The following is a 13,402-nucleotide window of genomic DNA, read 5'->3' on the forward strand; positions in this document are numbered from 1 at the left end:
GTAATCACAAAATGAAAAAATGTAGTAGATACACAAAAGATAAAGAGAAAATAACCTAAGTATACCCTTACAGAAAATCATCAAATCACAGATAGAGAGCAAATGAATAAGAAAGGGACAAATAATTCTAAACAGCCAGAAAACAATGAAAAGAATGACAACCGTAACTCCATACTTGTACGGATACTTGCTTTAAATATAAAGGGACTAAATTCTCCAATCCAAAGACAGATCGCCTGAATGGAAAGAAATACAAGACCCAACCATGTACAGTCTTCAAGAGTTTAAGAAACGTTTTTTTAAAAGATTTTATTTCTTTGACAGAGACAGACACAGCGAGAGAGGGAACACAAGCAGGGGGAGTGGGAGAGGGAGAAGCAGGCTTCCCTTGGAGCAGGGAGCCCGACGCGGGGCTCGATCCCAGGACCCCGGGACCATGACCTGAGCCGAAGGCAGACGATTAATGACTAAGCCACCTAGGTGCCCTGGGTTTAGGAAACTTTAAGAACACACGTAGACTGAAAGCACAGGTGTGGAAAAATATATTCCATGCAAATGGATTCCAAAAGAAAGCAGGTTAGCTGTGCTTACATCCAGTCAAAATAAACTTTAAGCCAGAGAGTATAGTAAAACACGGCAAAGGTCATTTAAAATAAAGGGCTCACTTTGTGCAGTGTTTTTAACTATGTGGTGTTTGGCAGAATGTCAAAAAAGATTTCCCCCAGTTTGGTTCTGGGAGGACAGGAATAGTATGATTATATAACTCGTGTAGTACTTAACCTCTTTCAAAACCAACACCTTTTTCCATAAATGGTGGTGTTTGTCCACATACTTCAATTGTAGCTTGTTTAAGGTTTGTGAACATTGATATCTTAGGATTCCCCCAAACAAGTAGTTGATTTACAAAATCCTTTTTCTGTGTTTTGAGGGTTGGGGGAAAAAAAAACACTGAGTAACAATTTGAGGAAAACCTATTGCTTTCAGATTTTGATGTGTATGGAAAAAATACAGTTGCAGTGAAAATCTTGGTAATTTGCTATAACAAGTAGCCAATAATTTATCAAAACTAACTTGTAGAGGGCTAATCTTTTCCACAGCATTCAGTTGTCTAACCTCTTGGTATTATACAGTGCATATTTTTTTCACATGTTCTTTAATTAACATTGTTTGCTATTTAAAGATTTTTTTTTTTTTATTTGACAGAGTTAGCACAAGCAGGGGGAGCAGCAGGCAGAGGGAGAGGGAGAAGCAGGCTCCCCGCAGAGCGGGGCGCCCGACGCAGGGCTCCATCACAGGACCCTGGGATCATGACCTGAGCTAAAGGCAGATGCTTAACTGACTGAGCCACCCAGGTGCCCCTGTTGTTATCTGCTATTTAAAATCCCTAAATAAATTACTTGTGCTTTCAAGCAGGTTACCATAATGCCCTTCAGTAAGATTTCTGATATTATTTCAGGGCAGTATTTCTTTATATACAGTTGTAAATGATAGGCTTTATACGGGTCACTTTTGCCATAGTTGTGATAGTGGATTTAGTTGAAGCTGGGTTTTTTCTGAAATGTACATCTTCCCATAAGAAACCTTTACATTCTGGTTGATTCAAAGTTTTTAGCATAGCTTACATGTGGCTAACAGTTGTATACATTATATATGCATTTACTAAATATAAAATATTTACTCCCTTAATATTGAAGAAAGGTAGCTAACACATGTACTTATGATTTGTTTGTGTTACATTAAAGCTCTAGGTTTGTATGTTCATGTAGTGTCTGTATTGACAAGACATTTCTTTTTATTGCTTTCTGCTCCTTGAGCTATATAATAATCTTTTTGTGCATTGGATTGTTGTGTTGTTTCGTTCGAATTTGAATACATAGCAGTCACTTTTAACACATTTTGTTTGATCTATAGTAATCTTTTATACTTTTTCAAATATATATAACCTGTTTTTCCTAAAAAAGATAAAAGGGTCAATTTGACAAATGGATATAACTTTTATAATTATTCACACACCCAACATAAAAGCACTTAACACATTTAGCAACTATTAACAGACGAGAACAGAGGAAGAGACAACAATACATTAGAAGGGGACTTCAATACTGTGCCTTCAATAATGGGTAGATTATCCAGACAGAAAATCAATAAGGGGACCTCAGACTTCAATGATATGAAGCAGACAGACGTCTAACACCGCATCCAGCAACATCTGAAAACACATTCTTCTCACATGCACATGGAGCATTCTCCAGTATAGAGTATATGCTGGGCCACAAAACAAGTCTTAATAAATTTACAATTGAAATCATACCAAGAATCTTTTCCAACCACTATGGCATGAAAGTAGATGTCAGTTATAAGTTCAAAACTAGAAAATTCACAAATATGTGAAAAACATGCAACCTTATTCATAATAGCCAAAATAATGGAAATACCTTGTTCATTGTCAGATGAGTAGATAATATGGTACGTATGTACAATGTATACCAGATATAATTAACAATACATTTGAGGGCGCCTGGGTGGCTCAGTCGTTAAGCGTCTGCCTTCGGCTCAGGTCATGATCCCAGGGTCCTGGGATCGAGCCCCGCATCGGGCTCCCTGCTCAGCGGGAAGCCTGCTTCTCCCTCTCCCGCTCCCCCAGCTGGTGTTCCTGCTCTCGCTCTCTCTCTCTCTCTCTGTCAAATAAATAAGTAAAATCTTTAAAAACAAAACAAAACAAAACAAAAAAACAATACATTTGAAAGTTGCTAAGAGAATAGCTCTTAAAAATTCTTATCACACGAAAACTTGTAACTCTGAGGTGATAACTATGTTTTGCAATATATACATAAATCATAATGCACCTTAAAATAATGTTATATGTTAATTATATCTCAATGAAACTGATAAAAAGTGAAATAAGCAGATTAGGGGTTTCCTAGCCGCAGGGATAAGACAATGGGGATGGTGACAGTTAAAGAATATGAAGTCTCTTTAAGAGGTGATTCGAGGTAAAATTGACTATGGTTTCCTTGCACCTATTGTGAATCAGTTAAAAACCTACCATTTGTACATTTTAAATGGGTAAATTATACAGCATGTAAATTCTATGCAAATAAAGCTGTTTAAAAAGAACCCCAAATAAGAAATGCCTGTATAAGAAGACCTAGTATTATATCAAGACTACATAAGTTGAACTATTAAACACACATATATGTGTAAGAGTTCAAGGAGAATTTTAGGATTTAACTTTCTCCTGTGTTTTAAATTTTGTGATAATACAAAAACAGTTTAAAAGAAGCACATGGGAAGGATGTTTTGTCAAATTACACATTAGTATGAGTTATGTTCCACACTTTGATGTTGGATGAAGAAAATGTACCGATGCTAAAATCTGGGTTTCTCCAAGGAAACAGTATCAATAGAATGGATATCTATGTATCTCTTTTTGTATCTTCAATATATTTCTATAGACCTAGAGATACAGAAATAGATATAGGCATATCATAAAGTAGAAATAGATCTCTATTTCTCTTTGTATCTCTCCATATATAGAGAGAGGGAAAGACTTCTTTAATGAATTTGCTAACCCACTTGTGAAAGCTGGCAAGTCTGATGTCTGCAAGGAAGTCCAGCAGGCTAGAGGGCTAGGGAGGAGCTGATGTTGAAGCTGGAGAATCTGAAGACAGTCTGGAAACAGACATAGGTCAGTAGGAAAAAGCACCTTTGGAATATACAGTTAATTACTATGTTCTCCGGAATAGACTGTCTAGTGAGTGGTATGGATTTATTTGCATACAACTTTAATATAAACGATTTGAAATGGAAAAAAATACAAATAATTTCTAAAAAGAGTTAAACATCATCTCAGAATATTTTGACTAAATATATGGGAATATATAGCATTTTCAAGCAAGCACTAGTGCATGCCTTCAACCAAAGACAAAATTAGAATTATGGTAGATATATAACAATATAGTAAAGAACATACACATTTTCTTAGATATTATAAGTAAATAAAAATTAGTGGAGAAAATATTTTAATTATTAAACAGGATTAAAAGACAAAAAATACCTCTGCAATTTAAAGCTTATTTTTCTAAGTATAGGAAAAATTAATTGATAGAATAACTTGAATATTCAATAATGAAAATTGCTCCAATTTCACAGCTAGTAAGTAGAATACAAATAAATACAGGGACATCACTTTTAGCCTCATGACAGACAAGATTAAAATGAGTGGTAATAAGGAGTGTTGGTGAGGCCAGGAGGAAGAACATACACTATGTATAAAATGGGATATAAGTGTAACTTTGGGGAATAGCTCCTGTCCAGTAGCTATAAAAATTTTGAATTCCTTCACCTTTGAAGCAGTAATTACAGTTTACATTCTACAACTCAATGCGATCTATACAAATCTGTCTGAAACAGAAATCACATTTTCTTTATATGGAGGAAATTAATAATGACATAGGTGATCAATAAGAAAATATTTACATGGATATTTTAAGGTATGTCCTAATTCCATTTTTACTAATAAAACATCTCTAGGGGCGCCGGGGTGGCTCCGTTGGTTAAGCGTCTGCCTTTGACTCAAGTCACGATCCCAGGGTCCTCAGAGCAAGACCTGCGTCAGGCTCCCTGCTCATGGGGAGCCGGCTTGTAGCTCTCCCTCTGCCTCTGCCCCTCCCCCCGCTCATGGTCTGTCCGTTGCACTCTGTCTCTCTCTCAAATAAATCTTTTTAAAGAAAATCTCTAAAGTAGATCACACAAATGTTGAGAAAAGCTGCATCACATTGTATGACACAACATGCACATAAAATAGCATGCGTCTTTTTAACTAAATTTCCATCTATATTTATAGAAGACTTAACATTATACAGCTAGAAAATCCGAGTGTATGTTTCTGTAGAGACGGAGTCATAATGCATATATAATAGTAAAGAATATAATTTATTTCTCATTCAGAAGTGTTTGAAATATTTACCCAAGAAGAAATGTTGCTTTGGTAACAACTGTTGGAACCACACTTGAAACTGTCCATCTGATCACAAAGCCAAAGTTCTAGGTTGTTTCCTAGTTAAATTGTAAGCATTTTTCTCTCATTTATAATGAATGCTCCAGAACAATTATTCGATATACAACTGGCCTTCAGTTCAATGCATGTAGTATATATTATTTGACAGACCTCCAGTTTTTAGATATCTAGGTTGATTCTATTTTTAAAAATTTTATTTTATTTTATTTTAAAGATTTTATTTATTTGACAGAGAGAGACACGGCGAGAGAGGGAACACAAGCAGGGGGAGTGGGGGAGGGAGAAGCAGGCTTCCCGCGGAGCAGGGAGCCCGACGCGGGGCTTCATTCCAGGACCCTGGGACCATGACCTGAGCTGAAGGCAGACGCTTAACGACTGAGCCACCCAGGTGCCCCCAAAATTTTATTTTTTAATAAATCAAGTTTGTCATATGATATTAAAGACAGTGTTGGTAAGAACTGATTGCAGGTTATGGAATGATTTATGCTATTCCCTATAACACCTGTATTTGGTATTTGGTATTCAGTAATGCGCTCGTTCATCCTCTAATGAGTTTCTTAAGTTCTGGCAGAGGCAAGTACTCTGCATTTTTCAGGACTTTGCACTTTTTTGGGGCCACTGACCCCGTCTGGACTACATGTGCAGTTTCTTTAATCCCGGTCTACACGGAGCAGCCCGAGTATCCAATGTCCATCCACTAAGCACGACAGGCGGTCGTCCTCTTCGATATCCAGAAACTGCCAACTCCAAAAGGATCTTGGGCATCAAAGCTGATCCACCCCCATCGCAAACCGTCTCAAAAGCTCTAGGTCATTATTTCATGGTGAAAATTGTTCAGGGCATGTAAAAAGCCTGAGGAGAAAGAAGTGAGAACTGACAGGAGATTCTATGATATAGGAGATTCTATGAGGAATATTCAGAGAGCCAGCCTTCAGTAGAACAAGAAAAACAAGTCAATGAAAAGAAGCCCATTGAGCAGGACACCTCAGAGGTAGAGAAGTAAAGGGTTTCAAGTTGCAAAAAGATGGAATTGCACAAAGACAGGAAACATCACGGACCTGAGACATCCCATCACTCAAAACCAGGGGGGAGTCTCCCTCTACCTCTGCCTGCCGCTCCCCCTGCTTGTGCTCTCTCTCTCTCTCTCAAATAAATAAAATCTTAAAAAACAAAAAACAAAAAACATTTCTCTATCCTGTTAAAAAAATGTAAACGCAACAACAAAAACTCTCAGAACTACTAATTTACCCTTTCTGTATTTTTCTGTTCTTCCGTATTTCACTCTTATAGTATACGAACACTTTTTTCTAATCAATAGGGAAACAGAAGATGAGGCAGATAGGTGGGGCCCAGTATCTACATCTTCATGGTTAGTACAGGACCCCTAGTGCCTACCCAGCTCGCAGGGTATTATTGGGATGAAATAATATCATATATGTGAAGTTGCCAACACGGTGCACCATAACTTCCTTGTGAACACAAAATTAGTGCTCAATCAACATTGCAGTAATCAGTGTATACACGTTGTTTTCCAAATAGACACTTGCTCAGACATCAGTGCATTCACTAGCCTTCTTTCTGTAAACCTTAAGGTGCTATATAAGCATGTGGTCCTTCAGGGTGGTGATGGTGGTCTTTGCTGGGAACCGACAGTAAACTCACAACAGTGAAAAGTAAATAGTAAACTCTTTCCTGGGAACTCACCAGGAGTTTTTTGTGTTGACGTAAGATGGTGGGTGTGGGGGGCTCAGGTGTGCTGTGCCTGCATTCTCTAGTGTAGCCACTAAACGAGGGTCTCCAGGAGCAGCATCAGCACTAACAAGGAACTTGTGATAGATGCCAATTCTCGGACCCCATTCCAAACCTTCAGAATCACCATTTCTTCTATGGAACCTGGAACACCAAATGATTTCTATGCACATTAAAACTTGAAAGCACTTAAGTGCTTATCAGCCGGGGTTTACAGAGAAGATCCCATGGCGAGTTTTAAGAACCACCATCATCACCTGGGCCCTCTGCCAGAGTCTGTCTATTGGTCAGGGTGAGGACATCAGTGCTGCTTTAACCGTGTGCTTCAGGTGCTTCTCGGGTAGACCAGGGTGAAGCCCAAGGATTCGCAGACACACTTGTGAGAGCTGAGTCCGGCTTTCTGGTGAAGAGAAGATAACAGACTGTTTGGTCTGCGATTGGAAGGGGCAGGTCAGTGCAGCCCACGTTCCCCGTGCTGTGGCAGGACTTGTGGTTTTCTGTGGGAGGGGAGGACATCTGAAACCGGGAAGGAGAAAAACACACAAGTGTCCACATAGGAGCTCCTTTTTTCTGAATCTTTCCTGTGACAAAGTAGAGGTCGGCCTTTTGTGCATTTCAAGATCCTTCTGCCTCTGAGCTGATGATAGCAGGTAATGAGGCCGTGTTGAGGCCTTTAAACGCTTACAGGTGTGATTTCTCTATACACTCGCACCCGAGAAAACAATCAAGAGCAGGAGGGAGAGGAAGAAATGGCTGCTTCTCAGGTAAGTTTTGTCTTGACTTAGCTCAGGGCCGTGCCCCATTTCTTACCCAAATGCCATGTGTGTAAAATTTGCACGTACACTTCTCTACCTCTGTTTGTCCTTCCTAACGAATTTGTTTTGGACTATTTATCCTTTTAATGATAGTCAACGTGAACTCTTTAGGATATTTCTCTCTTACATCACTGGGGCTGTCTCTCCATTTTCTCCAACTGGGCTTTTTAAGCAGCATGAAGAATTCCTAACATGAATTCATGACATGGTACTATTGAAAATATTCCCACTATGACAGATTAACAAGAGGATGTGTTGATACTCAAGATTCTCACTTGGGGATGTGTTGGGTTTCAGGACCCCAGTGAAGGGGGAGAATATATAATATTTAGGTTCTGTCTGGGTGTGGTCTGAGTCTTTGGAAACTAGATGAACATGAACAAACCAGGTGGCTGTTGTGCCCAGGATAAGTCAATGTTCTGAAAAAGAAACTTGCTGTCTAGATTGCTTCAAAGAAAGACTTTGAAATAAAGATTACAGGACATGGGAGCAATCTGTGGCTTGAAATTTCATAACTGCTATATTTTCACATTTGGGATCCTATTTGTTTTTTTTTGTTTTTTTTTTAGTAAACAATATCGCAGCAGTGATGAGTCCTATGTGCTTCAGGCCCATGATTGCAATTTTTCTCATTACAGCTGATGTTAACTTTGTTCACTTTGTTCAGGGTCTCTCAGCCAGATTCCCCCGGAAAATGAAGGCTCTCACCTTTGTATACTGGAGATCCTGGTCTTTGCAAATAAAGGTTCTAAATTAGTCTGGACCTTTAAGTTTCCATTTTATTCTGCACAATGGCACAGATATTGTCTTTATTTTTGTATTTTTAGCAAAAGGAAACAAGTATATAATTGTATGTTCACATGTCTTAAAATTTTATAGTGTAACTCAGCCCAAATGACATCATTTCAAGGAAATAATCAGGCGTTTGTTGGTGTAAGGAAGTATTCATGATGTTTTATCTTGGCTTGAACATTTCCCTTCCCTGAGGTTATCTGCAACCTTCCCTCTATATTTGTGATAATTCTAGAAACTACATGGCATAGAATATTGTTGCCCACATCTTAAAATCAGATTTCTATTTTAAGATTTTATTTATTTGACCAAAAGAGCACAAGTAGGGGGAGCAGCAGGGGCAGAGGGAGAGGGAGAAGCAGGCTCCCCGCTGAGCAAGGAGCCTGATACGGGGCTCAATCCCAGGACTCCGGGACCACGACCCGAGCCGAAGGCAGACGCTCAACCAACTGAGCCACCCAGGCGCCCCAGATATCTATTACTTTTGATTCAGTAGTACTTGTAAGCGGAGTTAAGGAGCTTAACATTGAAAAAGCTTTCCTAAGTATTCTAAAAAGGCCATTACAGAATTGCATTTCAAGAAATAATTTTCTAGGGGTGCCTGGGTGGCTCAGTTGGTTAAGCCATTGCTTCGGCTCAGGTCATGATCCTGGAGTCCCGGGATCGAGTCCCACATCGGGCTCCCAGCTCAGCGGGGAGTCTGCTTCTCCCTCTGACCCTCTTCCCTCTCGTGCCTCTCTATCTCTCATTCTCTCTCTCAAATAAATAAATAAAATCTTTAAAAAAAAAAAAGAATTTTCTATATGCTTCTCTACCGAGCATAGTGCTGGATTTGAAATTGTACATTCTCCATCAAGTCATGTTTTTTTCTTATAAACAGGGCTTGCTCTCTCCAGACTGTGTCTGGTCAACTTCTTTGAAAAAGGAAAGAGCCCGACCCATGAAGAGAAAGGAGACAGTAGCCACACACCCAGGTAGGTGGGAATGAATGAAGCAGATGACACAGGTGGGGGCCAAAGGAGAAACCTCGACCTTAAAATGTGGCTTAGGATGCTCTGCTTGAATGGAATGATTCTGGAAGCTTACGTTTAATTCTCTGGTGGTCACAGAGGGACATCTCCTGTCTCACTCTTCATGTGCTCCTACATCCTCTAAGGACTTCTGTTCTAGTGTCTTCCATGACATTCACAGTGAAATCCAAAAGCCTCCCCATGGCCAGTGAGAGTGTATGTGATCTGATTGCTATTCCATTGCTTGTGGAAGCATGTGAAAATCTGTACACCTAGGTAGTTTCAAAGTGGAGGCCCCAATGTGATTTACTCTAATTTTTGGGTGCACTGGTCTCCTGCAGACACACACAAAGTCTGGTACAAAATCAGGAATGTTGTGTAGACTGACCCTCCCCATCGAATCTTATGCAGAACAGCCCTCCCCATGGAGGCTTTCCCACTGACTAGACCCTGTGCTCTGTCCTCAGAAATGTACTTGAGGGGGTGCCTGGGTGCAGACAGTTGGGCATCCGACCCTTGGTTTCCGCTCAAGTTTTGATCTCAGGGTTTGGGATCAAGCTCTGTGTTGGGCTCCGCACTCATTGTGGAGTCTACTTAAGACTCTCTCTGCCCCTCCCCTTTGAAATAGGTCTTAAAAAGAAAAAAAGATGTACTTGAGAGCCTCAATGTTTACATTGGTGTCACAGTGGAATGAGTTGGGCCACTTCATTAAGACCTAATTAATGCTAGGCTCCATCAAGGACAAAGTGCCAGAATCTTTAGGGCTGGGACATTGGAAATGGTAGTTCTAAAAGCTACACAGGGGTTCCCAACGTGAAGCAAAACCTGAGACCAGCTCTTCTGAACATTCCTTGTCAAAATTTCATGTATATACAAACCAGTTGAGGTTCCCATTAAAAACAGACTCTGGGGACCCACATTCAGATATCATGAATCCCTAGGTGTGGATGAAGCCCATTAATGTGTACTTCTAACAGCCATTGATGTTGCTGTTCCCAGGCTTTGTTTCCAGTAGCCCTAATCTAGAGAAAGCAGAAGAGCACACCTGAGTCCCTCATACCAAACCATCCTATGTCAACAAATAACTGCCATTCCCAGTGAAGACTACTAGCAGCTTCCACAAAGATGAGATTTTCTGCTCATCCCCTGCAAGTTGGGAAGGGACTAGATAAGGCAGTGGAATCTGAGCAAGGCTGTTGGGGATAAATAGTATGTGCTCATTCATGAAAGGAATGTTTATTGAGCATCTACTACGTGCTCCAGGTATATGAGGATGCAGGGCCCAGGACGCTGCTGGGAATCTTGCATACATTATACATGTTAAACTTTCTAATGCCCTGGGAATTGGGTACTATATGATCATTTTTCCCAGGAGGATTTGGATACTGGGTGTGCCTTCTTGGGAGTAGAAATTCTTTTTTCATGATCAGTAAGCTTAAAAACAATGTTGGATATGATGGCACATATATAGAGAGCAGACTGGGAGACAGGAAGGAAGGGTGGAGTAGAGGCTCTGAGGGAAATCTGAAGGGTTTTTATGTATTTGGTTAACTTTAATGTGTGGACTATCAATGGACATCCCGGGAGTGGAAGGTAGGATGCTATGTGTTATCTTGGAAGCACTGTTTTAACCAGAAAGGTGAAACTGACTCACCAAATTATAAGTCCTTTGTTCTCCTTTACCTGAGTCTGAGCCTCAGGAAAGTGGGAATGCCAAGTTGGGCCACCCAGGAGATGGAGCTGACAGGAATTCTGTTTTCTGAACTGTTTTGAGAAGTGAGGATCAGGGACTGGCAGAGGAGTGTGGAGGGCAGTTTTGTGGTCTCAGGTTATTGGCAGAATCTGAACTGACAATTTTCTTAGGCTCTGCAAGCCTCGTTTAGGCAGAGGGACTATCTCCTATGGAGATTCGGGGGCAGCTGAGCTCTGTGCCCACAGTGTTAGGCCTGAAGTTTGAGACAGGTATCCAGGGGTGTCAGAAGGTCTGCTGGAGAGGTTGGACTGATGGGCACCTTAAGTGTTCATATTGCACAGGGTGATCAGGGATGACCAATCCCTGTTCCCCATCTGCTCTGGTGTCCTCTGCGTTGTGGCAGGTGCCTGACTCAGGACCTTGAGGGCTTCACCTGTGTTCTTTCTCTGCACACATGTGAAGTTTTGGCACTAGGAAGGGCAGAGATGGGCGAGGGCATCAAAAACTCTGAACGTGATAACACCATCAGAGGGAGATCTGGTCTGACGTAGATCTGGTCCCAGCTTGCCTGAAGGGTGATCTCAGACGTCTGGATTTGATTGAGATGGGATTCAAGACTGGTGCTCTGGAGACCAGGGCAGGTGAAGGGAGGAGCGCGTGACTGCAGGTTTTGGCCCTGAGAAGGGCAGTGTGTGCCATAAGTCCTCTGTGCTCATGTGTAACACCTGGTGGGAAACTCGTGGGGAGCCATAACCGGGAGTGAAATCTGGGGAAGTGAGATGGAGTCCTGTTAGTTTCTTGTGCGCATGTGTGAAGGTGAGCGAGGAGAGGCAGGAAAAGATGTCACACTGAGTTCTGAGCCTACGTTGCAAACGGGAGAGAAACGTAGGCTACATCAGAAAAGTGCTCCAAATGAAAGGTGGTAGTGTTTAATGTTAAAAGATGAAGTGATATGGGCCACGTGGGTGACTCAGTTGGTTAAGCATGGGATTCTCATTTTGGCTAAGGTCAAGATCTCAGGATGGTGAGATTGAGCCCCCAGTATGGGCTCTGAGCTCGGTGCAGAGTCGGTTTGAGACTCTGTCATTCTCTCTCCATCGGCCCCTCCCCCTGTTCGCTCTCTCTCAATAAATAAAATCTTTTAAAAAGAGATGAAGTCGGGGAGCCTGGGTGGCTCAGTCGTTAAGCATCTGCCTTCGGCTCAGGTCATGATCCCAGGGTCCTGGGATCGAGCCCTGCATCGGGCTCCCTGCTCCGCGGGAAGCCTGCTTCTCCCTCTCCCACTCCCCCTGCCTGTGCTCTCTCTCTGGCTGTGTCTCTCTGTCAAATAAAATCTTTAAAAAAATAAAAAGAGATGAAGTGATACGCATTCAAATTTTCAAGAGTTAATTTCTTTATTCAAATGACTAGGCATGTTCCACCTCTAGGACCTAGCAATGAGGTTTTTATAGAGAGGATATGGAAGAAAAGCAAGGACATTGTTTGATTGGATATACCTAAAGCAGTTGCCTTATTTTTGGAAGGCCTAGTTGACAGTAATTGTTTGTTCTTAAGTTCATTTTCTTCCATTCCAGTGTATTGACTGTGAATTAAGTTGGGGTTTGTTTACAGAGGCTACCAAGGCATTAAAGTCACCTGAGTCTATGGCTTCCCTGTTTAATTTCTTTAACATTGGAAACAGTAGGTAGGATATTATGGTTGTTGTGGTCGTTGTTTTTATCTATTTGCAAGGTTAGTTCAGCAATTGTCCAGTCATTGTAAGAATGCACACACATGACGGTACAACAGTCTCATACCCAGAACCACCCAGTTAAGGCACATGTGTACAAATCAAAGATCCACATTTCATGATGTGTGTTATAGCAGGAGACAGGTACATTTAACTATGTAAGTGTATAAACAAGGAGGTGTTTCAACAAGGGTGTTATATTTACAATTACTGTGGGATATGATGTTTTAGGAATGCAGTAAATCTGTTTCTACTGGTGTGAAACCACCACCTCAAGTCGTAATCCTCAGTACTTGTAATTGTAACTTTATTGGGCAATAGGATCTTTGCAGATGTAGTCAAACTAAAATGAGGTCAGACTGGATTCAGGTAAACCTGAATTCAATGACTGCCAACCTAATGACAAGAGGGAAATTTAGACACACACAAAACAGTTTGTAATGATGAAGGCAGAGACTGAGCAATGCATCTACTAGCTGAGGAATGTCAAGGATAGCTGACAGTCCCCAGAAATTAGAAAAAGGGAAGACTCAATTCTTGAGATAAAGTGTGGCCGTACCAATAGGTTGGCTTCAGATTTCTAAGAACCTCCAG

General features: G+C 41.0%; 3 protein-coding genes across 3 annotated transcripts in view; 2 read left to right on the forward strand and 1 right to left on the reverse strand.

The window, feature by feature from the left end:
* Nucleotides 1–5,682, forward strand: part of LOC112806561 (uncharacterized) — a 116,095-nt gene extending 110,413 nt beyond the window's left edge. The window contains exon 5 of the transcript XR_012377036.1: nucleotides 5,592–5,682. The gene's annotated coding sequence lies outside the window, so the exon portion shown is untranslated. The remainder of the gene's footprint in view (nucleotides 1–5,591) is intronic.
* The window catches only part of LOC112806790 (uncharacterized), a 909,505-nt gene that overhangs the window by 739,864 nt on the left and 156,239 nt on the right, over nucleotides 1–13,402 (reverse strand). Inside the window, exon 6 of the mRNA XM_073889073.1 lies at nucleotides 11,805–11,815. Coding sequence (XP_073745174.1) covers nucleotides 11,805–11,815 — 11 coding nt within the window. The remainder of the gene's footprint in view (nucleotides 1–11,804; nucleotides 11,816–13,402) is intronic.
* Nucleotides 1–13,402, forward strand: part of LOC112806785 (KRAB domain-containing protein 5-like) — a 441,696-nt gene that overhangs the window by 344,272 nt on the left and 84,022 nt on the right. The window contains exon 6 of the mRNA XM_073889095.1: nucleotides 9,257–9,350. Within this exon, the coding sequence (XP_073745196.1) occupies nucleotides 9,257–9,350 (94 nt within the window). The remainder of the gene's footprint in view (nucleotides 1–9,256; nucleotides 9,351–13,402) is intronic.

The sequence above is a fragment of the Callorhinus ursinus genome, unplaced genomic scaffold, assembly GCF_003265705.2.
Source record: "Callorhinus ursinus isolate GAN/ISIS: 27379988/994484 unplaced genomic scaffold, GSC_fseal_2.0 scaffold101, whole genome shotgun sequence".
Lineage (NCBI taxonomy): Eukaryota > Metazoa > Chordata > Mammalia > Carnivora > Otariidae > Callorhinus > Callorhinus ursinus.